This window comes from Procambarus clarkii, chromosome 45 (assembly GCF_040958095.1).
Source record: "Procambarus clarkii isolate CNS0578487 chromosome 45, FALCON_Pclarkii_2.0, whole genome shotgun sequence".
NCBI lineage: Eukaryota > Metazoa > Arthropoda > Malacostraca > Decapoda > Cambaridae > Procambarus > Procambarus clarkii.
The window spans coordinates 1,076,976-1,102,789 of record NC_091194.1 but is presented as its reverse complement, the minus strand read 5'-3'; the positions used below and the strand labels follow the sequence as shown (position 1 = coordinate 1,102,789).

General features: G+C 38.3%; 1 protein-coding gene across 4 annotated transcripts in view; it reads left to right on the top strand.

Annotated features, from left to right (window-relative positions):
- LOC123769957 (TP53-binding protein 1) overlaps positions 1-17,445 on the top strand; it is a 28,614-nt gene extending 11,169 nt beyond the window's left edge. The window contains exons 9-15 of one of the 4 annotated variants that reach the window (XM_045761473.2): positions 316-4,214; positions 6,366-6,392; positions 9,262-9,372; positions 10,328-10,390; positions 12,501-12,784; positions 14,306-14,534; positions 14,837-17,445. In XM_045761473.2, coding sequence (XP_045617429.2) covers positions 316-4,214; positions 6,366-6,392; positions 9,262-9,372; positions 10,328-10,390; positions 12,501-12,784; positions 14,306-14,534; positions 14,837-15,054 — 4,831 coding nt within the window. In that variant the 3' untranslated portion in view covers positions 15,055-17,445. Of the gene's footprint in view, positions 1-315; positions 4,215-5,050; positions 5,261-6,170; positions 6,329-6,365; positions 6,393-9,261; positions 9,373-10,327; positions 10,391-12,500; positions 12,785-14,305; positions 14,535-14,836 lie in introns of those variants that run through there. The other 3 variants (XM_045761474.2, XM_045761475.2, XM_045761476.2) reach the window with 3 other exon arrangements.
- Positions 17,446-25,814: the final 8,369 nt, after the last annotated feature.

Below are 25,814 nucleotides of genomic sequence, written 5' to 3'. Positions count from 1 at the left end.
ATTTGTATTGTTTGTTACAGAGAATTGTGTAATTTTACTTGAAAAGATTAGCCGATCGTTTATTCTATCAGAATATCATTGAACTAATAAATGATTAAGAATTTAACTGTATATGCTACATTATAACAATTAATATTACCAAATTAACCTGATGTCTCAGCATATTTGTTTACTTTTCTACATAAAGTGCATTTTACCCATGTTTTTTCATTAAGTTGGGAATTGACTAGGTTTCATAATGAAATTTTCACCTGATTTCAACTATCTATTGTCTACAGGTTTTCCACCTGATTTCAACTACTGTATTGTCTACAGGTTTGTACCGGATACTCCATCAAGTTTGCGAGTTGGTTCTTCTCACTTACACCCATACCCAAGTTACCCCCGTACACATGACCAGCCGAGGTATCCCCAGTCATCACCCACGAAGAGAAAGAGAGGCGAGCGGGATGATCTTACTTCTGATTCGGATACATCACAGATTCCATATAAACAGTGCAGAACTGAAGATACATCTGAAGCTAGTGAATCTGGAGATGACAAGGTTATTGTAGATTACTCGTCACTAACTCACAAGGATGTAGAGATCAGTCCGAAGCAACAGAAGCTACCGCCTAGAACAACAAAGCATGTACATCTAACTGGTATAGCTAAATCCATTACTTTTAAGACTAGTGTTGAGAAAGCTGATGACTCGGTTTGCCATCCTGCTGATGCACAGGAAAGTAGTGAACAGGAAAAGCAGAATAAACCTAAAAGAAAATTTCCAGTAGATACAGAAGATGAAAGTAGTGGACACACACGAACAGACATTCCAAGACGGCTACCGATAGACACTGAGGAGGATAGTAGTAGCCCTCAGGAGAGTAAAGAGTCGCCACACAGCCCAACTCGTACAGAAAACAGTAGTAACAGTGGATTAACTTTTGCAAGAAGATCCATCCCCATGCCTGTAAGAATGCATAGTTCACCAGAAGACGAGTCTCAGATGTCTGATAAGGATGACAGCGATATAGAGATTATTGAAGATAAGGATCGTAGTATTGAGGTTGTTTATGAAAAGCAAAAACGAAGTAGAGTAGACGAGAATGTGGGATCACAAGACTTTAGTTTAATGTTGAGCTGCACAGAACGTGAATCACAGTACACAGAAGAGGAGGCAGGCCAGAGATTCTCCCAGGAACCAATGTTTTCAGAACCTCTAATGGAAAAAGAGTCTCAAAGTCTTTTGCCTTTGTCAGAATCGGAGCATCTTAAATGCCACGACACACTGTCATCGAGTAGTGACGAAGACTGTCAAAAAACTGACCAAGACATTATTGGGAGTATGCCTGCCACTCAGCTTGAGAGAATATGTAAGCCAGCTATCCTCACTCAACCAGATATTGAACCACTGATCACATTACCAATTTCTGTGTCTTCTGAAAGTAAAGAAAAGCTCTTGAATGCTAATAAAAGTATCTCATCAGTCTCTCAGACTGGTGATAGTGAAAAAATGATGGCATGTAGTAAAGAAAAAGTTGAGTGCTCTGAAATGGAAGGGAGTGCAAGTGAAGTACAAAGCAGCATTGGAGAAGTGTTACCTGCTGACAGCTCTCAGCCAGCACAAGCTGCAACAAGGCTGCAGATGCCCGATGTATGCACCCCGTCATCTCAAGATAACCAAGAATCACAAGAAAGCGAGTCTGTGTTTGTTAAAGCCTCCAAGGCAGCCAAAGAAAGAATTAAAATTGAAGAGAAATTGATTGAAGATAAGACAGCTGAAGATAGAGAATCTAAATTTAAAACTTTAGGGGAAAGTTCCTTTGAACATAAAGAAGCTAAGAGTAATACTCCAGATATTAAAATGACTAAAGAATCTGTTACTGGTCGTATTCTTGAAAAAGGAGGTACCTCAACTCCCATATCTGGCGTGGTTCTCTCACACTTGTCACAAAGCATACATAGCCCAAGTCTCTCTCAAGGTTCACCAGTGGTTTTTGCAGACGATACCGACAATGAAGGTGAAGGGCCTCTGCATGTACAAAAAAAAAAGCTTTATTTCCCAGTAAAAGCCACACAACCCTCAGAAAAGTTACCAAAGCCTTTAACATTAACGTTGGATGAAAGAAAAACCTCGACTCCAAACACAAGCCAAGGTATTAGTCCAAACATTTCTGGTGAAGGTGCCAGCTACATTGACAAGGAGGCTCATGGATTATCTGCAGCGGAGACTTCCAAGTCTCGGAGCGTATCGCCGGAAGAAGGTGGTGCTGCAAAATCTTCACTAACAGCGAGATCACCAGATAGAGGGGCAAGCACCCCAGATACAGAGCTTCTACCAGACATTAATAACTTGTCCAACATTGATGATGTGCTGAAGGCAGGGTTTATTAAAAAAAGGGATTTATCCAAAGCACCAGAAGAGTACATTCATCCAATAACTGGGGATATAATATATGTAATTGAAGATGCGAAAAAGATGGCCATCACTAAATTAGTTTTTCGGCAAGTTGAGGCTGGAAGTGGGAGTAGTGGAAGTCGTCATAGTAGGATATCTGATATAAGCAGCATATCGCGCACAACATGCTCATCATCGGGATATTTTGGGGATAAGAGTTCCTCCTCGTCAGGTTCTTCTCATCGTATGTCTATAATGTCCATCGCTGAATCTTCAAGGCTATCGATTGAAAGTATCTCGACACTCCCTTCTCCGCCTCGTGGCATTGAGACCAGGGATGCTACATTTGGGAAGAGTTTTTCTGATGATGGCATTTTTGTTATTCCTGCAGCACGACCAAAGAGTGGAAAGGGAATGGACATTCTTTCAAAGTCGCCTGAAAAATTAATTCAAGACTCTTCATCAGAGGTAGAAAGATTAAGCGAGTATAGTAATCTCAAGGGATCTTCAACATTATCTAGTAATGATGAAATAACAGAGCAGAGGGGTAAGGGAAGGGGTCGTGGCCGTCCTCGCAGCCGTGGCAGCAGAAGAGGTGGTAACTATGGGACTCAATCAAGAAGTTCTCCAGTAAGAGGTCGGGGGCGAGGTCGAAGCAAAGTTATGGCCAATAAGCAACTTCCTCAGTTTGATGATATGGACTATGAAGAAGAATCTCTAGAGGGTATTCAACCTATAGCTAGTACTGTTTTAACTGATAACACTAAAGACTCGCCAGTCACAAAGGGTGTAGATCCTGTTGCCGACTTGTTTGATTCCCTCCCGTCTAATGTCTGGAAAATGCTTGAAAACTCTCAGGTTCCACTGTCAGAAGAGGAGGAGGAAGCATTTGTTGGGCAAGGTGGTACTGACGCAGAACGGCAGCTAGCTCAAGTTTTAAAGCGTGTGAGGGAAGTAGAGTTGGAAGTGGGTTTGTTAGTGTTTGCCCGTTTCACAGATAATAACTATTATTCTGCCGTGTTGAAAGAACATGATGGTGCCGATCGTTGGCATGTACAGTTTACACTGGACCAACATACTGCCTCTGTAAGGGAAGTGTATTTGTTGCCCACTGATTTATTACCTCGTGGTCAAACTTGCTATGTTCGTCAACAAACTGAGCATTATTGTGACCCTGGGGTTGTAATAGGCCATGTACGAGTTGGGGCAACAGTGTTACACATAGTGAAAACTGATAGAGGAGTGACTCAGCGTGTACCCCACTCTCACCTGTTACTTACAAGCCCACAAGCACACGTTATTTTACAGGCACGATTGGCCTTCCGTAATCTTGTAGCATCTCCGGGAAGAGATATTTCTTTAGACAATATTGTCGCTGGTAGACGAAGGCGCATACAGCCTGAACAATTTTCATCACCTCACTCCAAAAAGGAAGACGACAATCTTGATACCAGTGATGCTACTGCTGGTGAATCCGAGGAATTTTGTTCTGTGTCTGGTAGATCTCCAAGAAAAGGTGCTGCTTCTGCTAAAGGTTCCAGAGTGGCCAGACAACAGAACTTGCCTGTTCTCTCTGAAGAGAGTGAAAGTGACACTGAAGCTACACCAGTCAAATCCACTCCCAAGGGCCGCAGACGTCAAGGCACTCCCAGAACACCCCGTACTCCCCGTACACCTCGTACTAGTCGTGCTGTCGGAGCAACGTCCAGTGGTACAACTTTGGAGAAGGAACTTCTAACCACCAGGTTACAAGAACAACTTCCCATGCAAGTGGTGGCACTTCAGGCAACTGACACACCCCTAACTCCACCCAAGAAACGTGGTCGGCAGCCAGGTATTTTTCTAATTTAGTTAAGACTTGATCATAATCCTTTATTTAGCATATATTGTACATACATGTATTGTACATTACACAGAGGAAAGTAAGGGCAAAGAGGTAGAAGATTTGTTTGACAGTCTGGGTGCATGGGGAGAATTGTGTAAAACCCCGGTTTGTGCTTCGGAGAAGCTGCAGGAACCTCGTGAGGGAAAGTAGCACTCCAGGTTGCAATTCTTTTAACCGTGCCGTTGTGCAGTCAACTAAGGCTCGTCTGGGATCATCCCAGATGTAGGTTCGAACCCTCATCATGGCCCTTGTGGATATGTTAATTTTACTGTACATTATTAGTACAGTACTGTATATATTATTTTCAGCATTTATTATAGAATGGTCAAATCAAAGTCTTCAAGATACACTTGGCATATGCACTTCTCTATCCCTTTGAAATACATCCTTAACAGAGCTTTTGTTTGGAGCTAATTTCAGTGTATAAAAGAAAATTAACCCAGTAATAATTAATATTTTAGCAAAGGTAATCATGATTGCATTTGTATTTGACAAAGAAATACTTTATTAGTAGAGAGCAGAGGGTTATATGACAAACTTGCATTTGTTTTTCCAGTGATCGTAAATAGTTTTGATTAAAATAGTTTAACTGGTCTATAGAACAGTTCATGCATTGGTGGTTCTTGGTAAATAGATACGTAATGATTTCTGAGCAGTGGCCCTTTAGATACCGAGCTAAAACCAGTATTGCACACAAGGGACTCCTGTTTCTCACTACATTTTCACCGACATTGTCCTCCACTGTCACAAGTGTCTTGATAAATGGTCTTGCGATTCTTGTCAAGGAAAAGGAGACAGTGACGAATCCAACTCAAACCACTGCAGAGGGACCAGCTTGCTGGTATACAATGAGGGAGCAGTACCATCAGCACCCCCTGAAAGCTATAATTAACACAAGGTATTCCAATTACTGTACGGCTTTAACTACTGGCAACCTCACCTGGTGCCTAGCATCCACCAACATAACTCCCAAACTCTGCAAAGGAAAATAATGGCTAGTTTTCCTCGACCAGGCAATTTACAACTGTCAATAGCTATACATTGTTTCAAGGTTATTTTCCTGGGCACTGTTTGACGATGACCTTCAGCCTCAAAGATATCTTTTCTGAAGCTGTTCGCTGTGGCTTTCAATATTGGTTTTCCTCCTATTGAATTGTTTGTCTTGGTTTCTCAGAGGTATTATCCTGGGCCTGAACCTTGATACTGAGGTTCATTTTAGGACATACTAGGAAGACTGGTCCTGCTCTTTCCTTTGCATGGCTGCAAGGCAGATCTGTTTGTTTGGGTTTTTCTTGAGGGTATAATGTGGCTTTGCTTTTGTTTTTGTTGAGCCCTATGCTGCCTTAACCTTTCCTTGTTGTATGGGGTTAGGTTAATGTAAATAAACTGTTCCTCTTGCAACTCTTTTTTTTGTGTATCCAGGGGATTGGTTATGTTTCCATGCAAGTTTAACTGTTTTGACTCGATTGCTGGGCGTGTTATGCTGTTACATAGATACCTGTCATAGTGAGAGACATCAACAAGAGAATAGTAGGGGATAAGGGTCCTTAGTGGATTGTAATTGCTCTGGGTAATAGATCATTCAAAGGATTGGCTCAAGCATGGGTGTTTTGTTCAACTCAAACCCTATTTTTTCACATGTTGTTTAATTTTATTTTCATAATTTCCTTGCAATATCTTGAAAATGTCTCTGTATTAACTGAAAATGTACAATACTTAAACATGATGGCAAGAGGATGTTTCCAATTGAAATTGGATCTTGTAGTACCTGTGGGTCAGCTTCATTTATGGAATGTGTAAATACATGGTTATTACAAACATTGTGTAAACTAAAGTGAAATGGCAAACATATAAACCCTCTAATACTATCATCACATCTTGCTTCTCCTTCACTTGGCTCATCAGCAAACTTGCGTCGTCACAGCCCACATTCCAAATTACTCCCCTCGTCCAGCTGTCTCCTGGTGAGAAGCTATTTTTTACATTTTACTTTTTGCACAGCCAAAGAGGTACGTTTAATCATGGCTGCACTTAAGCAGTTAATTTAAGTATAATTGTCTGTACATTAATAAATTAAAGAGATTGATTTACCTGTTTCAGCCATTCAGTCTTTGGAGAATACAATAGGTAAGTGTTTCTAGTAAATGTTAAAATATGAATGTAGCTTATGGTTAAGAACTAAATGGTGCTCCACATCATAAGCCAGAATGCAGAGAGAATATAGGAAATATAGAACTAGAAAATCTATTGAAGGACCTTGATGACAATGAAGCAGTAGGCCTCAGTGATGTTATGCTAATGATCCTGAAGAAATGTGTGGAGAAACTTGGCCACTCGGTAGAAAATTATTCAAAGAATCTCTTCAGCAAAGGGTGCCAACAGAAGAATGGGAAAAAAAGTACACTCCCTATCTTGAGGCTACCATGTGGTGGTCCTGAAGGCTAATGTTTATGTGGCCTGGTTTCTTATGTGGGCTCCTGGTTGGTGGTATGATCAATCTGATTGGTATTCAATTAAATTACTGTATAGGCAATTATCTCATCGTTGCAAGAGATGTTGGAGTGAGCACAAAGATAAATTGAGTGGTGTATTTATACTGATGATAAAATGACAGAGTATGAAATGTTTTCTGCAAGAGTATTCTCCATCTGGTATAATCTCAAATAACACTGAAATAAGAGGATTAATGTCAATGTTGATTCATTATTACCCAAATACATTATTACCCACTCACTGGTCAAGAGCACGAGCTTGCATTGGGAAGACCCAGAGAGTTCTGTGATGCCTAATTAAGCAGGCTGGCTCATTTGCGAAGCAAACTAGTAAAGAAAATCCTAGGAGACTTAGAGGATTCCAGGAAATCCCCAGATCAAGCTTGGGGGGAATCCAATCACACAGTACCAAGCAGCAGAAATGGCTAGCAGCATGTAAAAATTACCACACTGTACTGTATGGAGTGGGTCACTAAAGGCAAATTGAAGATTCCAGCCTGCCACACTTAAGAATAAACTAGGGAAGAAAATAACACTACATCACTCTGTGCAACTATATAAAACAAAAGAACACAAATTGGAGTAAATATACTATTCTGCCTCTCATGAGCAAACTAGGAATAAAAAACACTAGTTATGTCAGAGGAACCATGTCATTGTCTTAAGTTGAAAAATCAAATATAATCTTAGGGCTGATAAAAACGTTTGTCACCTGAATACGTGCGAGATCCTTAAGGATTTGTGCACTGCCCAAATGTCTGAGGCTAGGGCTAGATCTTGTGACAATTGTGTAAGAAATTCAAATACCAGAGGAGAAACCCCTTCGAAAAATATAGTCGACCTGACACACAATAGAAATCTTGGCCTATAAGAATGAAAAGCTCAAGAAATGAGTTTGAGTATGTGGTCTAATGAAACATCAAAGAAATCATGGCCACACGATGAGGCAAAATATCTCTGTTCAAAGCTACTCGCACTTAGGTGCAAGAGACGTGCCCCTGACTATGCTTAGAGCTTTAGTAGTGATTGCGATAGAGAAGCTACCAATAAACAGTAATATGTAATAATGCCTATTATACTTACAATACGGTAGGGTAAATTGTAATATATATAATAATATTTATTACAATAATAACAGAGCAATACTTGGCAGTCTAGTTGATTTCAAATGAAGTGTCTTAAATACAGTATAATGGAATGTATGTTGTTTTGGTCATTCAGGGCTGGATTGATAATTCTACAGTTTCTCCTGCCTTCTGGAAACCAACCACTTGGGTTGGATGGTAGTGATTGCCTCGCTTCATGAAAGTCTGCTTTCAATCCCTGTCAAAGTGGTCTGGCTCCATTTCTTTCCCCCCCGGCCCATCCCTAATCCTTATCCTGGCGGCTCCTTCCCAGTGCTATAATCATGATGGCTTGGCTCTTTCTCCAAATAGTTTCCTTCCCTTCCCGCTTTTTTGATGATTCGGGAGTAGTGGTCTGAGAGAGATTAGTTGCCTTGGTGTTAAATGTCTGTCTCAAGTGTCTCCCGTATTTTTAAGCAATCTAAATTGCTTTAAATTGCATTTACATATATAGTATATATGTGCACACGTATATGTACGTACTGTACATAAATAAGTTTTACTGTGGCAGTTTTATTGGTTCCCAAATGATCTAGTTTTTTGGCTTGGAAATTATGTAATGTTATTTACCAAATTGATTGATTACTGTATGTATAAGTAACCTTTAATAATACCTGTAGTCGAATCAAATTGAATAAAAAAACTTCACTCGTTAATGGTTGTAGAGTAACAACCTAGCAAATAGACAATGTCATTATCAGAATCGGAATCTTTATTTGTCGCAACTTGTATCCACAATCCTTACAATGCTGGCTGGACTAAACAGGTGTTCAGCCGTCTAAATCCAACTGACATTTTAGGAATAAAATGGGTGACATTTTGCTTAATTCTGACTAAATGATTTATAATTATAAACATTTATTATAAGTAATCATTATAGTTAACTGTATATAATTATGGGTGAATAAGAACGATGTTACAGAAAAGTAGTTGTGTGTGAGAGATATTTTATATATGTACTAAAGAAGTTTATTACAGATGTTTGTAGTTGACTATTGATTATGATTACTAGGGTAATTTTAAATATTTAAAAACTACCGGATACTTAAATTTATATACAGTAGTGATTATAGGTACTGGATTATATATAGTACAATATATTGATTATATAGTACAGATATACATAACCTGTTATTATTCATTTAAATTTATCATAATTATAGGTAATGAAGACAATGTATACAAAATTTTATATTAATTGAGAATTAAAATTAAAAATATTAGCAGTGTTCGTACCAAGGTCTCGGGATGTCTAGTCTCGCCTCCTAACCTTGGATAATGTATTAAAAAAAAAAATGACCAGAACAGATTTTGCATTAAATGCAAACATTTGCTGATATGTCATTTTAAATACAGAATATTGATGATTCAAAATGTCAGGTCAAAGCAGTGGTACCCAGACTCCAAAATCGTTACAAACATTAGAGGAGGATATGCCGCTGGATCCTCGCCTGGGTCCACTTCCTGCCGAAAATTCTCGATTATTTGAAGGTACGTTTGTCTGCATATTTTTGTTTGATGTATTATGCATTCCCATTAAGAGGGCAATATGTTGCATGCTATGGTATTGCTGTACTGTACTTTGTATTTTAAGCAGTAGTGTATTTTCATAAATAGCATCATGTTTATTTTCACATCTGTATGGACAAGATTTATACAATGGTGCATTACATATAATACTTGGATTTGAAATTGCAAGGGCAAGCCATTTTTGATGGAAATCTATTAGATGTTCTGGCAAAATTTGCTGTGTGGGTTGAGCAATGCCATTTTATTTTAAACTAAGGAACCTGAAAATATAAGGTTGCCACCATGTTAGGTGTAGAAAACTTAGAATGTTGGATGTAAGTGATGAGGCACGTGTGTTCTGAAGAGCGAGTGTTATGATGGGTGGCAATGAGGAATTATCTTCCGCTGCTTCCCACTCTTGTTCGTTTCAGGTAACTCAAACACGTTCTGTTTTCCCCTGAATAAGCAAATTCTTAAATGTTATACAGTACTGTAAATTTTCGTTAAGGATGAGTGCTATGACTAATAGCAGATTTTACATGAAAAAAACAAGTGATTGTGTTGATGAGTAGTAGGTAGCTTCACAACCTCTGATGGTGGCAAGTGTAGCCAAAACAGTGAAATTTTTTGCCTTGTCATATATATGGAATCGTGCCTTAAAACATGAAATATCAGGGGTTTCCAACTTGCAAGCACACGGTCTTGGTAAAGGCCTTAAATAATGGCTGGTAAGATGAAGCGTCTTGGTTGTGCACCAGTGTCCACACCTCATGATGTTTTATTGCCTTTTTTGTCTAGTATTTATACCTCTTAGAAATAGAAAATAGTAATGGACAAAATATATTTTTGTAAATATGATTGCTCTTAAAAAAATTTTACAATAAATTTTGTTAATTATCATTGTTTGTAAATAATAAAGTAGATAATAATGTTACAGGATATACCGTCCTTTTGACAAGTGGTGACAGCAGCATCAAGAAACGCCAGAGTCCAGATGATGGTAAGTAAAGTACATATTGTTTTTGCTCCTTGTACGGATGGGCAGTAAGTGGTCATTATGCATTGAAGGAAGATGTTGTTGAAGCCAATTCCATCCATACCTTTAAGAAGAATTATGATGAAATTGTAAACGTTGATAGGTAATCAAAATACCTGCTATAAAGATCTTGCATCGTCTTTGTCATTTGATGTGTAAAGACTGATACTGTAGTATACATAGTGCTTAAGGTAACATTTTTAATTTCTAATGTAGTACAGTCGTCTGCATATTGACTAGGGCTATTATTTGTCGAGCATTTACGCCTTCACTTGGCAAACTTGTACATCTTCAGTTAATCATCTCTTGGAGTTCATAAACTGTAAGGTTATCTATAACAATTACCTTGGGTTGTGAAGTTTTGAAGCTCATAAACTGTAATATAAATACAGACTAAGCTATCATGACTGAAGAAAGATGTACAGTACAGGTATCTTAAGTGAACACGTAAATATTTGATGAATCCTGCGCTTGCCATATTTGTATACATTAGCTAAAGTGTTACTTGTCAAAACAGAAATAGATGGGGGTAGTACTATAATGAGCAGGAGATGGTAAATTTTTGTTTATGCATTAAATTTGTTTTTTTTTCTTTACAATATCGTACAGCCCCCACAATTTGGATTCACAGTATATAGCTTCAGATCTGATCTGGATTCACAAACAGTATTAATTTTTGATAGACAAAAAAGATATTGAGAATTCCTGGAAGGTTGAATGTTCAACAGGACCCCACAAGAAAAGGCTACCATCACCCCCTCCCCCCCCCCTCGCCAAGCCAATATCATTCTTTCAATGTCATAAGTGGCAAACTCTGCACCAACAATCTACCACTGGAACATACCATCCTACTCCCTCAACAAACCCTTGGGTCACAAACTAGGCAAACATGTTGAAGCTATGACAGGGTCTTGTGAATACAGTATAATGGTGTTGAATCAATAGCATACAACCAGCACGAACTGATTTGTCAAAGCGGTTGCTTTCCTGTCGTTGGGGATAGAAAGCCTGTTAGGGTTTTTGAGGTTCGCTTTCGGCCTAGGGCAATGACAGATTCCTCCAGGATGCAGCACATAAAGGTTGCTCAAATCCTAGGTACTCTTATAATGTACTGCTACATAAACAGCAGTATCAGGTGTAAGAAAACATACCCAATCATTTTGTTTTACATGGAAATTGTGCCCAGGACCATTTGGTTGTGAACCGACTATGCTGACACAAGTTTTACACAAGACTTCGATTGAGAGGTGGGTTCATAGAGCTGAAGCCCAACCCCCACAAGCACCATTAGAAGTGTCGAGTAGGAGGACACAAGAGTAGGGGTGGGCTTTTAGCAAGAGTGGATGGGTGTGGGCGTTGTGGGGATAGATTTGTGAGGGTTTACCGAGGGATTGAATGGTGGGGGGAGGGGATGGGTGTTGTGTAGTGCTGGAGTGGGGATGGGATGGGGTTGTGCAGATAACTGGTTAAATGGATAGCAGATCACCATAATTTGCAACTGGCCATATATATACACTCCACAATTATTCAAACTGACAAATGAATATTAATACAAATGTTAATTTGTTGTCTTATGGAGCATAATTAGACATTGTACTACTGTACCTGGTTTTGACTGAATGGGGATGACATAACTCTACCTATGTGACCACCCACTGGATTATTTACCTAAATTTACCCGAGGGCCACCGTCTGTCTAGTGGCCATAATAGGGACAGGAAAGTGACAGCTTGTCAAATGTTCCCAAAATTATATTGTATATTAATATTATGCTTCAGAAAGACTAGTGCATTTGGCAATAGCTGTTAGTTTTATTGCATAATCCATGCACAGTATATCAGTAACGTTGAATAAATCTGAATTCTACTCTTGTCCTATATATATGTTTGGGTTTGTGGAGAGTGGCCACTCTTCACTTGGCAAAACTTTGTCCTTGATAAAGGGTTAACTCATTGAAGTTACAAAGACTTACCAGCAGCTCCTGCATTCAACCATTCAAATTTTTCTGTATTAAATATAATTAAGCTATTTTTCATATACTGTACCCTAATAAAACTTTTTTTTTTTTTTTCAGACGATATTCCATTTGATAAAGGTTATATGACCACCCAAATAACTAGAGGTGGTGGCAAAGTGCTTGACAAATTTTCTGAAGCGGATATAATTCTTGCTGAACAAGGAAAAGCTGCAAGTGGTCGCCAGACACCTTCTAAATCCAAGAAGAAAGCTTCAGCTGCCCTCAGTACAACTCTTCTCCTCATCTCTAACACTCACTGTAGAACTGCCAAATTCATACAGTGCTTGGCAGCTGGTATCCCTATTGTGTCTTTCCATTGGGTTACAAGCTCCTGTCGAGAGGTCTGCTATAGTGCTTCACTTTTCAGTCTGTCCAACCACTTGAACTGAACAGTAGAGCGATAGCCTCTCTTCTTACAGGTTGGCGTTCAATCCCCGACAGTCCAAGTGGTTGGACACCAATCCTTTCCTCCATCCTATCCCAAATCCTTATCCTTGTATCCCTTCCAAGTATTATATAGTTGTAATGGCTTAGTGCGCTCTCCAGATAATTACCTTACCTTTTCAGTGTGCACTGGCTTAATTGTTACAGGAAGAGTTCTATGCTTGTGATATCCAATCTCTAATATTTTTAAATGTAGTTTTAAGACTTAAAATGTTTCTAGACCAGCCCGCCCCCTCAGTAACTTCCCATGTTCGTTATCAGTACATTTAATTGGTCAGTTGCATGACTCCCAGGTACCTATTTACTGCTATGTGAACAGCAGCATTAGGTGAAAGGAAACATGCCCAACCATTTCTGTCCAGCTTGGGAAGGCAACCTAGGGTCTCTGATTGTGAGTTGAGAATGAAACCATCTGTACTGTACTTAGGCATAAATGAATGTACTAGATCTTCAGTAATCATCTTCATCCATCAACAGGGCATAGGGGCATGTGGAAATTGGAGATAAATCCACTACCAAAGTCAACGATTTGCTATGGCACCCACAGATGCCATTCAAAACATCCCTTGGGATAATGTTTTGCAACCTTGAATCACAAAATGAACCATGTAGTTGCCCACTAATGTGAATACCCCCAACTGTCATCAGAGGGGTCAGGGAAGTTGGCCATTTTACTTTTTCTGGGTGCTGTCTTCAGTACTAATCATTTTGGGTCGAGACTTTTTCACCGGGTAAAACTGGCTTTAAGAATATTTAAACCGCGCTATTCCCCCCCCCCCCCTCTCCCTTCCATTTGGTTTTCTAGTCGAGGGGGATCCTTGTGACTCGCTTACATTAATGAAAGGTTGCCAGGGTTTCAACCACCAGTTTTTCCACTCGCTAAAAAAGGTTCATCTTGGGGGGGGCTTTGTCAGGGTGGTTCCAGAGGCTTTTCTGTTGACAAGTAATGTTGTAGAGGTTTTCCTGATGGGTGAGTTTTCTGCCAAGAGATAGCTTCCCATTTGGGCGTTGGATTATAGGTATATCTAGAGGTAACTTGGTCCAACAGGCTGTTGCTTGTAGTGGCCTGCAGGCCCACATATCCATTACAACCCGGCTGGTCTGGCACTTCTTGTTAGGAACTTGTCCGTTTTTTTTTTTCTCTTCTTTTGCTCCGACAATTTTTCTTATACCCTGTACTGTACGTGTTGGGAGGGTATTGAATGCTGTCTGCGATTTCCTTGTGTGTTCAAATCACAATGTGATATTGATCTTGCTGCTTTTTACCTTGTAAAGTGTTTATTCATGTGCACCTGGATGTATATTTTTTAAATAGCTCAGCAGTTTAACGGTTAACTAATGTAGTTTCACAACAGAATAGACTATATAAGTAGATAATATACTAATTCTGTCTTTAACTGGAATAAATTTACTTCCAGAATAAAATGTTCCCATGGACAAAATTCTTGCTACCAGCTGGTGAGAATGAATCTGGAGACATAATAGAGCAGAACATAAACAATGAAATGCACGTGGCAGGCCCTCGACAGATATTAGCAGGCGAACGCATTTTCTTAGCAACTTCTGCCAATCCCGAGTTCAGTCCACTCTGGCAACCACTTCTAGCTATGAGTGGTGCTAAAGTTAGAGAGAAGCCAGCTAAATCAGGTTTGTTATCTTCTGTTAAATATTAGGCTTGAAAAATTATTCAAAACTCTTCCCTGTCGATCTCAATTTTGTATGTGATCATATTTCCCCTTGTTCTCCTATATATTTATGAATGTTTGTATGCAATTGGTTGCCTATTTTGTGCACACGTATTGAAATAAAAATAGAACGGTTATCTATTTTCAAATATTAGGTACCAACCCTCATCATAATACTGTTTAGAACATTTATTGTTAGTGTGTCATTTGCAGGTCAGAAATATTCTCCGGTATTATAAGAACCTTGATTTTATTTTTATACAGGCACCTTAAACAGAGTTCTAGACAAAAGCATAACTGTTGTGGTAGGAGATGGAACCATCCCAGATGATGAGCTTCAGCGAGCAGAACAGCTTGCAGTCCCTGTGTTATCAACCGAATGGGCCATTCAATCGCTTATTGCAGGAAGACGGCTTGCATATACAGCCAATCCTAAATTTCGACACGTACGAGACTCGGTGGGTGATAAACTACAAAAGTAGATAAAAAATATTTTACTTACCCATTAAGATTTATACATATGTAAAGAATATTAACAAAAATGGAAACAAGTTTTGACTTTCCTCCAGTTATGCATTAAATAAGGTGTATATAATGTGTAATTATCATAGTGTCTGTGCCACTTGAATTATATCAGTCCATTAAAATGTGGAAAATTTAACTAATTTCATTCTGAATAAAGAGTACTTGATTCCATATTTTTCTATACATATGTAGTTTCCAGTGATATGGCAACTCTTGTCGTTCGATGTGTGTCTTCACCATTTTAAAATGATGTAAATTAAATATTGAGGAGGTATACAGAATTTTGTACATATACAGTATATCAGTTTTTACTACATTGACAAAAGAAAATATTGAATATTTTCGATTTTCACTTTTAACCAACAACCTGAATTTTTTTTATTCGACTCTTACTTTTTGTGGATTTCTCCCAGAACATTTGTAATAAGTGAATATTTGACATAAACCATTTCTCTGCACATAAATGTTGTTTGAAATTAATATGTTTGGGTAATGGATATTAAATATTTAATGTAAACTAACTCCACGTTTGGAGAATGATAATTTGATGTGAATCATATACCAGCTCTCCTTAAAAATTTAGGTTTGTAGAATATGGAGTTTATATGATTATACGAGATCATTTTATACACCCACATACATGTAAATAACATCCCCCAAACTTTCAATTGTATGCAAATCAATAGCTACTATTACTAGAAGCAAATTTTTAAACCTCTGTACCCTGTGCAAGATGATTAATGGTATTTTTTTGTTTAATGTATCTCGCTACCATTTGATTCGAACCTTAATTTGTCATACTTGGTCTGCTTTTCAAATTTACTTAATTTCAACTGGTACCCAAGTTGCATATTAATGCCTGACAACTCTTACCATTGACTTTGGTGTGAAGCAAAGATGATCGTCAGACTTATGTGCCATGTTTGTCAAGTATTGTGCATGCAACTTGGGCGACGTTTATGGTACTGTACATTTAGAAATTGTTTAAACAGTGGGTTATGATGAAATAACTTGTGATGTCTCACTGTTGATTTACTTGTGCAGTGGGTTTCTTTACTTGAAAATACCTATTAAAAAATCCCAATTGTGTAGTAGAGTGGTTTTGATGTTGAGTACTTGACTGTGTTGATACTGGTCTGTGGTAGGTGTTAAAGCACAAACTGTTAAGCATTTATACACAACTTTGTATATTATTTGAGTTTGTGTATCTGCAGACATTTTTAAAAGCTTTCCTCTATCCATTTTTATGCATTTAAATTTTATTTGCGTGCAGTCGCATATCCTAATATTTTTATTTTGAATTGTAAGTTACAAGATAATTTACCAGCCAACTGAGGGGGGGGAGGGGGGTTCATTGTGATAAAAATATAGCATATTCCCCGGTATTTTTTGTCAACTCTGGCTTCAGCCGGGGATCTCTTTACTTTGTGTAAAATTGTAATTTAATTACTAATTATAGTACCAGTATATGCAAATTTTGAAATTTTTTAACTTCACAAAGAAAAAAGGAAAAGTGCAGTGTGTGTTTTTTTACCTGAATAAAATTCATGATATACACCTTGTGAGTAAAGGTCAAAATTGGAAGAGCTTTAATAAGTGGTGAAAATGTAATAGTTTTAGCTAAATCAACATCATTTAAAAAAAGTGATGGTAGTCAACGGTATATTTTACATTTTTCTTTTCTATAAAGTTTTGTAGATTGATATTCTGCTTATTTCTGTACAAGTTTTGTATTTGGGAATACAAATTGTAATATTGTGGTGAGGTGTAAGTAAATGCTAGCCAGCACATTACACATGGAAATGTGATGCTGTTTAGGTACGTCTTGTACCATGTTCAAGTTGAAGCATTAATATGCCTCTAATGTGCAATTTGTGTTTGGTTTTTACAAAGAGGGTTCTATTTAAATCAAAACAAAAGCACAACATGTTAAACGTCATTATGTTTTTCTTGATATTGTAACATTTCCTTGTCATTATTATCATAGGTCATTAGTGTTTCCAAGTACAGTGTGTTACTGATTTGAACTTGAAGCCTGATTTAGAATTACTGATCTTGGTTGGCTTTAGAAGTATTTATTACCATGTGATATTATTGGGTTACTTGACGACACTGTAGCATCAGTTTGTGTTCTCCATTGTCTCGCTTTCACACAACTACTTCAATGACTACCATTTCCTCGTTCATTATTTTCCTTGTGCAGTTAGTCTTTTCTGTTAATCTTGTCCTTATTTTAGTTTGGCTTGTGCAAACTTTGGTCAGTCATATTTTATATTTTTGATGTAAGCAAGTGGCAAATTTTTCTTATAAGATACCTAAAAAAATAAATAATTAGAATCCCTCTGAAACTGTCTTGGTTGTTCCTTCGTAAAATGTTGATGCTTAAAACACCAACACAGTAATAAGTTTCATTAAAAAGCTACAGTATTTACTTGGTGCATCCAAAGAGTTAGCAGTTGACTCACAAAAAGTGGCCCCTAGAATGTGTTGACAAATTCCATGTGCCTAGGAAAACTTTTCTAAATTGTATAATGTTCAACCAGGTGCTCTAATCCTTAAAACAGGCTCCTGGTCCAGGTAAATGCTACTGGTAGGTAGCAAAATCGAATATCAGCGCCAAAAATTGGCACCTATTTCTAAACTCATAATACAGTATTGGAATTTTTTAATATTCTTTAATGTTCAATTTTGCTTTGGCATGGCAAGGTAGTTATTGTACATCCATGGGCTGGTGTGGGTTGCTTCACCCCACTCTCCTGCCTCTCTTGGGACATTGTACGTGCAAAGGAAACTCAATTTGGGGTTGGCACTCTGGTCATTGGACTAGCTGCTGGAAGAGCCACTCTTGGAAGTCCAGAGTGGGGTATGAGGGAGACAAGTTTTTGCTAAAGTGTTGAAGAATGATGTAGGACTTCCCTGCTTAAAAGGGGGGGGGGGGGGGGAGTACCATTTGGAACATTTTCTGTGCTAGCTCACACTTGACCTCCCTCAATGTCCTTCTAGGTGATAACCCATGGTTCTAGAGCCCAACCTTCTTGAGACTAAAAGACTAAGCTCTCGAGTCAGACCAGCATGCAAAATCAGTCCTCCCACCCCTCCTGAGGAAATGCTATGTGGGTGCCAGGCTGCTCTTATGTTGGGTCCTTGCCCAGCTCTGTCTTTGATTCACCTTTCTGATATTCTTCCCCAACACCTGCCTCTTCATTGCCAGGTAAATCTCCCATGTCAGTGGTAGTGACCGACTCATCACCTTCCCTGTTAGTCTTATGGCCTCCTTATTATTTAGGTACATAGCCTTCCTGGTTTGGTGCCTTCTTTTGATAATTACTTGCTTATTATTTAGGTAATGTAGCATTGTCATTCGAACATTCATTATATCCTCACATAATTCAATATTCCATGATTTGTTTGATCCACTTACATGGGCAAAATATTTTGATGTCTTTTGTGATGAAATTTGTTACCCCTGATGTTGCATGCATTGTCACCTTGTTCAGTCAGTTTATTCATGTTACCATTCGTCCCATCCGATCTGGTGCATGCCCCTTCTAAAGATGACCGACTTCTTAGCTGCCCTCTCATGTGTCGGAGGAGTCCTAGTTTCGCTCTCCAGGAGTGTACTTTTGAATGCCAGCATCAGTATTGTCATTCTTCTGCCCCATACTGCAACTGGAAACAGGGACCTTTTGTGATTGCCATGGAGATAGTAAGGCCATTTTCCAAATCCAGGGGCATTCTGTTCTCCAAGTTAAGTCACTTATGACCTTGCAGTCACCATTTTAAACCCTTTTGTGTTCACTTTTGACAGGTGTTCTCTTCCATCCTTGGGAGCTCTTGCTGGTGCTAAGAGTACAGTGCTGGAAAACTTGAAATATGCAGTACAGTGCTGAAAATATGGACGTGGTCCTTTTGACTTGTCTTGGCAATTTTTTTTTCTCTTCCCTTTGAGACAAATTTGTCTATCAGTCAGATTTGCCTCAAGGAGCAAATCTTAAAGGGCTTGATTGTTCTATGCTCTGCTTTATCCCTATATTCCACCAAGCAGGCCTTCCTGAACCTGAAATGAGACCCATATACCCTGAGGCAAGATGCCAAGCCCAACATTAGTGCCTCCAAAGAATTGTAAGCCTCTGGCCCACCTTCCCTGTCCTCGGTTACAGAACCATTTCCAAGCTGTAGATTGTGATACCTCTACCAGGTCATCTTATAATCTGCATAGGCCTGACAAAGCTTTTCTCTCTCCATCCCATGTTCACTTCCTTTCTTCCTAGGTCTGCCCTAATTGCATTGCTTTTCGACTTCTTCACCCTTCTGTAATAGATGCACTCCAGCTCTAGGTTTAACTCTTCATCGCAGCATTTTCCACTTTTTCTTTTCTGAACAATGACCATTCAAGCCGATGTACTCCCTCGACTTGATTGCCATTCATTCTTCTTCTCTACCTCAGTCTGTGGAAGCAATCTCGCAGTACAGTAAATCTACTGTTCCTCTGCTTTCCAACCAGAAATGAAAACCAGAATGTCCCCCCCCCCCTTTCTTCTCAATGAGCAAGATAGCTGCATGCCTTTGGGTATGGAGGGAGTTAATTTAAGAGGGATAGCATTCAGATGAATACCTTTATTAATAACAACTCCAGTTCTCAGAATACCAGGATAACAAAGGACAATTGGTCATAATTTCCTAGAAGACGTCCACTCAGGAACATTGGTAGTAGGGATTGGAGGCAAGAGGGATAAGAGCATCGAATCCTGAGTAGCCACCGTGTTAGTCATTCAAATGTCTCGTCCTAACCATATACGGTACTCAGACCTTGATAATGTGCTCAGGAGAGTGCAAGACTTACTTGGTGCAGTTCAAATATTTACATACAATATACACATACACAAGTACACTGTATAGGTTTTTTATGTTTTTTTTTAGATGAACATTGTGTACAATAATTAATTTTTTGTATATTTGTGTACATAATTATAATAAAATAATTCTTTGAATATACTTATTTCTGTAAGATTCTTGTATGAAATTAAAGGACAATTTTACACGGATTGATGTGGGGAGGGGGGGGTATAAAATTACCTGAATTTGGGAAAAACATGTCTGCCTTGATTAGAGTCCTGTACATGTACTGTATGAGCTCGGTTATTTGGAATCTGCTGAACCGATATTTGGGTTATTCAGCCAAAATCGCATCCAATTTAATTTTCTCGCAAACCTTCGCCATAGATGGACAGAAATCCTGATAACTGGAGATTAGCTTATGCAAGTTTAAAGAACTATACATTTCAAGATCTACAGTATCAGGAACATGAACAACAAGAAGGTAAGGTGAAGTTTCGGTTTTAAATTATAATTTTGATTTATAGTTTTTTTTTGTGTGTGTGTGTGTGTGTGTGTGTGTGTGTGTGTGTGTGTGTGTGTGTGTGTGTGTGTGTGTGTGTTCCCGTTCCCGTTCTCTCACACAACCCGTTCTCGCAAATTTAAATATGTGCATAGGTGACATACTTAACATAATAGTTTCCCTTGAAAAGCTTCATAGAAAACACCGACCTTACCTAACCTTCTTAGTATGTTAACATAAGCATCTTATTGCTTCGTAATTACAATTATTACCTAACCTATACCTATAATAGGTTAAGTAACAATTGTAATTACGAAGCTATAAGATGCTTATTTTAACATACTAAGTAGGTTAGGTAAGGTCGGTGTTTTCTATGAAGCGTTTCAAGGGAAACTATTATGTTTAGTATGTCACCTATGCACGCAACTAATAAGTCAATATTGACTTATTAAATTTGCGAGAACGGGTTGGTGTGCACGTGCGTGCGTGCGTGTGTGGAAATTCTAATTATTGGTTATCTTGATTTCGGGTCTTAGCGTTCCCCATGGCTCGGTCCTCGACCAGGCCTCCTTTTTGTTACACATCCCCAGGAAGCAGCCCGTAGCAGCTGTAACTCTCAGGTACAGGTTGAATATTTACTGCTAGGTGAACAGGGGCATCAGGGTGAAAAACTTAGCCCATTTGTCTCCGCCTCCACCGGGGATCAAACACGGAACCTCAGGACTACAAATCCGAAGTGCTGTCCACTCAGCTGTCAGGCGCCCATTGTGGTACAAAAAAATTGCAAACTTGTTCATTTTTGGACTTCCCTAATAAGAATTCTGCTTATCAGGATGTGTGAGGCTCATCCAGTGAGAGGTCCTTCCCATATAGTCTGGATAAGTGAACTTAGTACATATGGTATGTACTGTAAGAGCTCGGTAATCCGATTTCCGGTGATTGAAATCTTCTGGTAATCCAAATAAATTAGTTACTTTTTGACTGATTAACTCCAATTAACATTTTAGGTTACCAAGATGTCTGGTAAACAAAAACCCGAGTAAATTTATATTTTTAATTTTTCGTCTTTCCAGATAAAAATTCAGCCAATTAGAATGGGAGTAGGCCCCATATAATTTGGATTATCGAATGTAGACTGTGTACGTATGTTGAATATAACTGAAAGTGTTAGATCAACGAGTTGAGTATGAATCTACAGTATACTGTATTTCTTATGTTCTTTGAAATGAAGTTGAAAAAAGTTCATTTTATAATTTTATTTGGTCTGATGCATGTCACTGGAGGATGCATTTTGTTTATTATCTCAAAAATCTATGGGGGCAGCACATACATAATAACTGGAATTACATTACACACACCAAGTAGACTGAGGTGAAGTGAGGAGATTCATAGTGTGTCAACTGGGGCAGACACTATTGTGTGGTGTAAGGAGGCAGTTCTCTTGGTCTAGAGGAAGGTAAGGCATACCTGAGTGAGCTGGCTTTTGAGAGGGGTGTTCGAGCATATTTGATATGTAGTGCTTTGGCTGTGTCTAATCTTCTATTGACGTTATTTGTTGATTATTTTGTTGATGTTAGCCATATCATCTCTGGTGATGATCTGGTTGTGCACAGAAACGTGATCTTTGATAGAACCGTGTTGTTTGTGTATGGTCAGACACCATCTGACAATTGGAACGATGGACAAAGTTTGTCGGGATTCAGTTTGCACTTCTCTTGACATGTGATGTCAAGAGAAGTGCAAAAGGTATCTTTTCTGCACTTTGATATTTATTTGTACAAAGTAGATAGTGTCACCATGGGTACTACTGAGGAGAAAGCCCTTGTTGACATGGATCTAAAACCTGATGTCCATTGCAGGTATGTTGATGACATATTGTTAGATATCTGACATAGACAATTGTTATAGCTTAAGGAAGCCTTTGCTACAAAGACCTCTGTTACCATTCTTGTTGGCCTGGAAAAGGCTTATGACACCACCTAGATATAATTTTTTTTTTTATTCCAACATTCTTTTGGCCTTCATGGCAGCCTCCTGCTCTTCCTTCAAAGCTGGTGAGACTTGCTATCACTTTCTCTGACTTCTCAACAATATGAAGGTACTGTATTTCCCAAGGTAGTGTTCGAAGTACTACTATTTTCCTGGTTGGAGAAGCTCTGGCCTGCTTAAGCCATACATGCTTAACAAATGGGCACTTAATGTCCTAATTTTCAGAACGGTCGTATGACGTGCTTCCCTAATGTCCCTTGATATGATCCTTGGTAAATCCATTACTTCTGGTAACGCTTCCCTTATGTCCTTTTGTTTTTGTATTGGCATTCTTTGTGATAATTAGAGCCTTGAATATTCAGTGACACTGAGGTGCTACATAGTCTCCCCAGCTTGGTGCCTTCTTTTGATAATTACACCATACCTACTGCCCCAGTCAACATATACTATCTAATTCCTCATTTCACCTCATGCTACTTAGTGACTGAGAGGACACTATACACAATGTAACCACTGCCTTTAGATGATATATTCAAAGAAACAAGTCCTTCAATGTCATGCGCATCAGGTCAAATAAAACTGTAAAATGAACTTGAGTTAAGTGAAGAAGAACGTAAGATATATAGCAAAGATTCATGCTACATTTATTGATCTAACGTCTGTCATATTCAATAACATATGTATGTCTATTAGAAAAAGTTGACAAAATCTATATATATATATATAATTTTTTGTGTGTGTAAACTATACATAATATATAAAATTGTGTATTATATATACATAGTACTGCATATTTTTTATATTAAACATGAAATATCTGTTAATTTCATGATAAAAGGAATTATTTTTGTTTAGTGTTTTGGCTAACATATTCAATGTTTAGATCTCCATGTACAAAATATATCTTGCCTAATGTTTGCAAAATATGAGTAATGTTGATCTCTTCACTAGAGTAAATGTTTGTGAATGTTTCACCTCGCTCAACCCTTCAGTTTCCCCTCAATATTTTCCATAGTACATACATATAATGGGGAAGACACACTTACTGCACTTTATCTTTTCCAAAATATGCATGCAATCCTCCTGACCAAATGACGTTTATGTAACATTAGAGTCAACATCGATTAAACTTTACCCGAGTGTATTTTGCCCACTGTAGTATTCTCTGTGAGGATAGGTTTAATTGTGAATTACTTCTTCACATTAGAAGATATGAGCTGTTTCATCATACTTGGAGGATCTATAAGTCTCTATGCATTTGTAATTAGCAAACTCCTGTTCTATTTTCTTCAATAGTCTTCATGCCCATTCTATTAATAATACTGTACTATAATGTATGTGAATTTAAACATTAGCAGATGTTCTGTAGAAATTTATAGTGATGTATTACGTGAATTTTTCTATTTGAAAAGCTTTTTTATATATGCATCCCAGAATTTAGATAGAGGGTACTGATGAACAAAATTATGTTCAGAATATGATTGTTAAACAATTTAGCTAAAATTAGGCTTGACTTCAGTTTATGTAAAAATAGACAGTTGTGAGCATAAACTTCTAATTATGAAAGCTATCTTATGGCCCCTACCCCTCCCTCCCACCCCTTAATGACCTGCTTAGCCCATAACAAGTACAGAACATGCTCTGCTGTAATTGCTGTGTAATGAAATCGGAGTAATTTTAGTTTTGTTTTTGTACAGATTGATGCATTGCTAATTTAAATATTTGAAGCATGCTTACCAATAAATCACTTGCCATTCAACTAGACAATCAGATGTGATGTTGCACATAATGTATACTTTGAAAAAACAAAATAGAAATACCCCTAACTTCTTACTGACAGTGATAAACACTGATGGTGACCAAACTTAAATAACTATAGTGCAGTTGCAAACTTTGGTGCATTATAACTGAACATGAACACTGAGGAAGTTTGTTCCTGTAATGAAATCTAAACTAAGTCTGCAGTCAATAATTTTGTTATGGTTGAAATTTGTATAAATATTCAGTGCCCCTATTGGTATTATATTTTAACTGTGTATATTACTTTTATAATTTACATAAAATCTTGACTACATAATGTTAGCTTGTGTATCTGTGATTAAGAGGAACATTTGACGAGCCTTTTGAAACTACTGTTTATATACTATTATACACGTGTGATGCATGTTGTATAAAATAAGTTCAATACAAAGTAGATTGCTCACGTGCACTCTGTAAAGTCTTGTATCGTTTTGTTTTGAACTTTATGGACAAGCTTCTGAGCCAAATGCTTCAGCAAGCTGTGTAGTCTGTGCATCCCAGTATTTGTTGTTTCTTCTTTGGAATTATCACAAGATTTTAGGTATAATGGAACAATGAATATTGTGTAATAAATACTTTGTATCTTGAAAACTGGGGAATGTATGTAAACTGTGCCATATATGTTTTTGGAAACTGTTTGTTTTATTTTCCAATATGTGTACACGGTAAAGAGTTACATAAAGATAGTTATATTACCAAGAGTAAACCGACAGCTTCTTGCATCTTGAGAAAAATTGTATACTGTTGGCTAGATACTTGCCTATCTGTGATTACAGGAAAGTGAGGATCTAGCTAATTATATCCATCTACTCCGTTAAAAAGGAGAGGTGCAGTAGGTACTCCGAGAGAAAGAACTATCGACATTGGAGGCTCGAGACTTATCAACACGCTTCCAATAAACATTGGGGGCATAACTGGCTGACCACTCGGTATTCAAGAGAGAACTCAATAAACCCCATAAAAGGATATCTGATCAACCAGGCTGTGATTCATATGTCAGGCTGCATTCAACAGCCAGGTTGACCAGTCCAGCAACCATGCCGCGGGAATGTTGTGCCCCAAAATCATCGCAAGGTATCTATACAAGCCGTCTTACAGTAACTGCACAACCTTATCTAACCTGTCCTAGGTCCAAAATATGTACTAAATTTGACCTAAGTAATTATCAAAAGAAGGCACCAAACCGGGAAGGCTATGTATGTAGCACCATCGAATGTGTGGAATAATCAGAGGGTTTTTATCACCAAGGATGCCAATACGAGAGCAGAAACACACAAGGCGAATGATATCAAAAGTATCCGATTCACCAAGAATTCTATCGAGAGACAAGCGACAGCGAGGGACGGTCAGAAAGTAAGACACATGTTCGTCCTGGCAGTCAGGACATTCAACAAGGATATGCACAACACAATTTAGACAATAAGGAGCAGGGAGGCGCTCCATTAAGTGACTGAGTTAGGCGTGTATGGCCAATACACAACCTCGCCAGAGCCGTTTCCCATCACCGGTTACGTTGATAGGAGGAAGGCCATGAGGACACGCTACCCTTAAGAGTACGCAATTCGTTACCAGTAACAGAAGACCAACAAT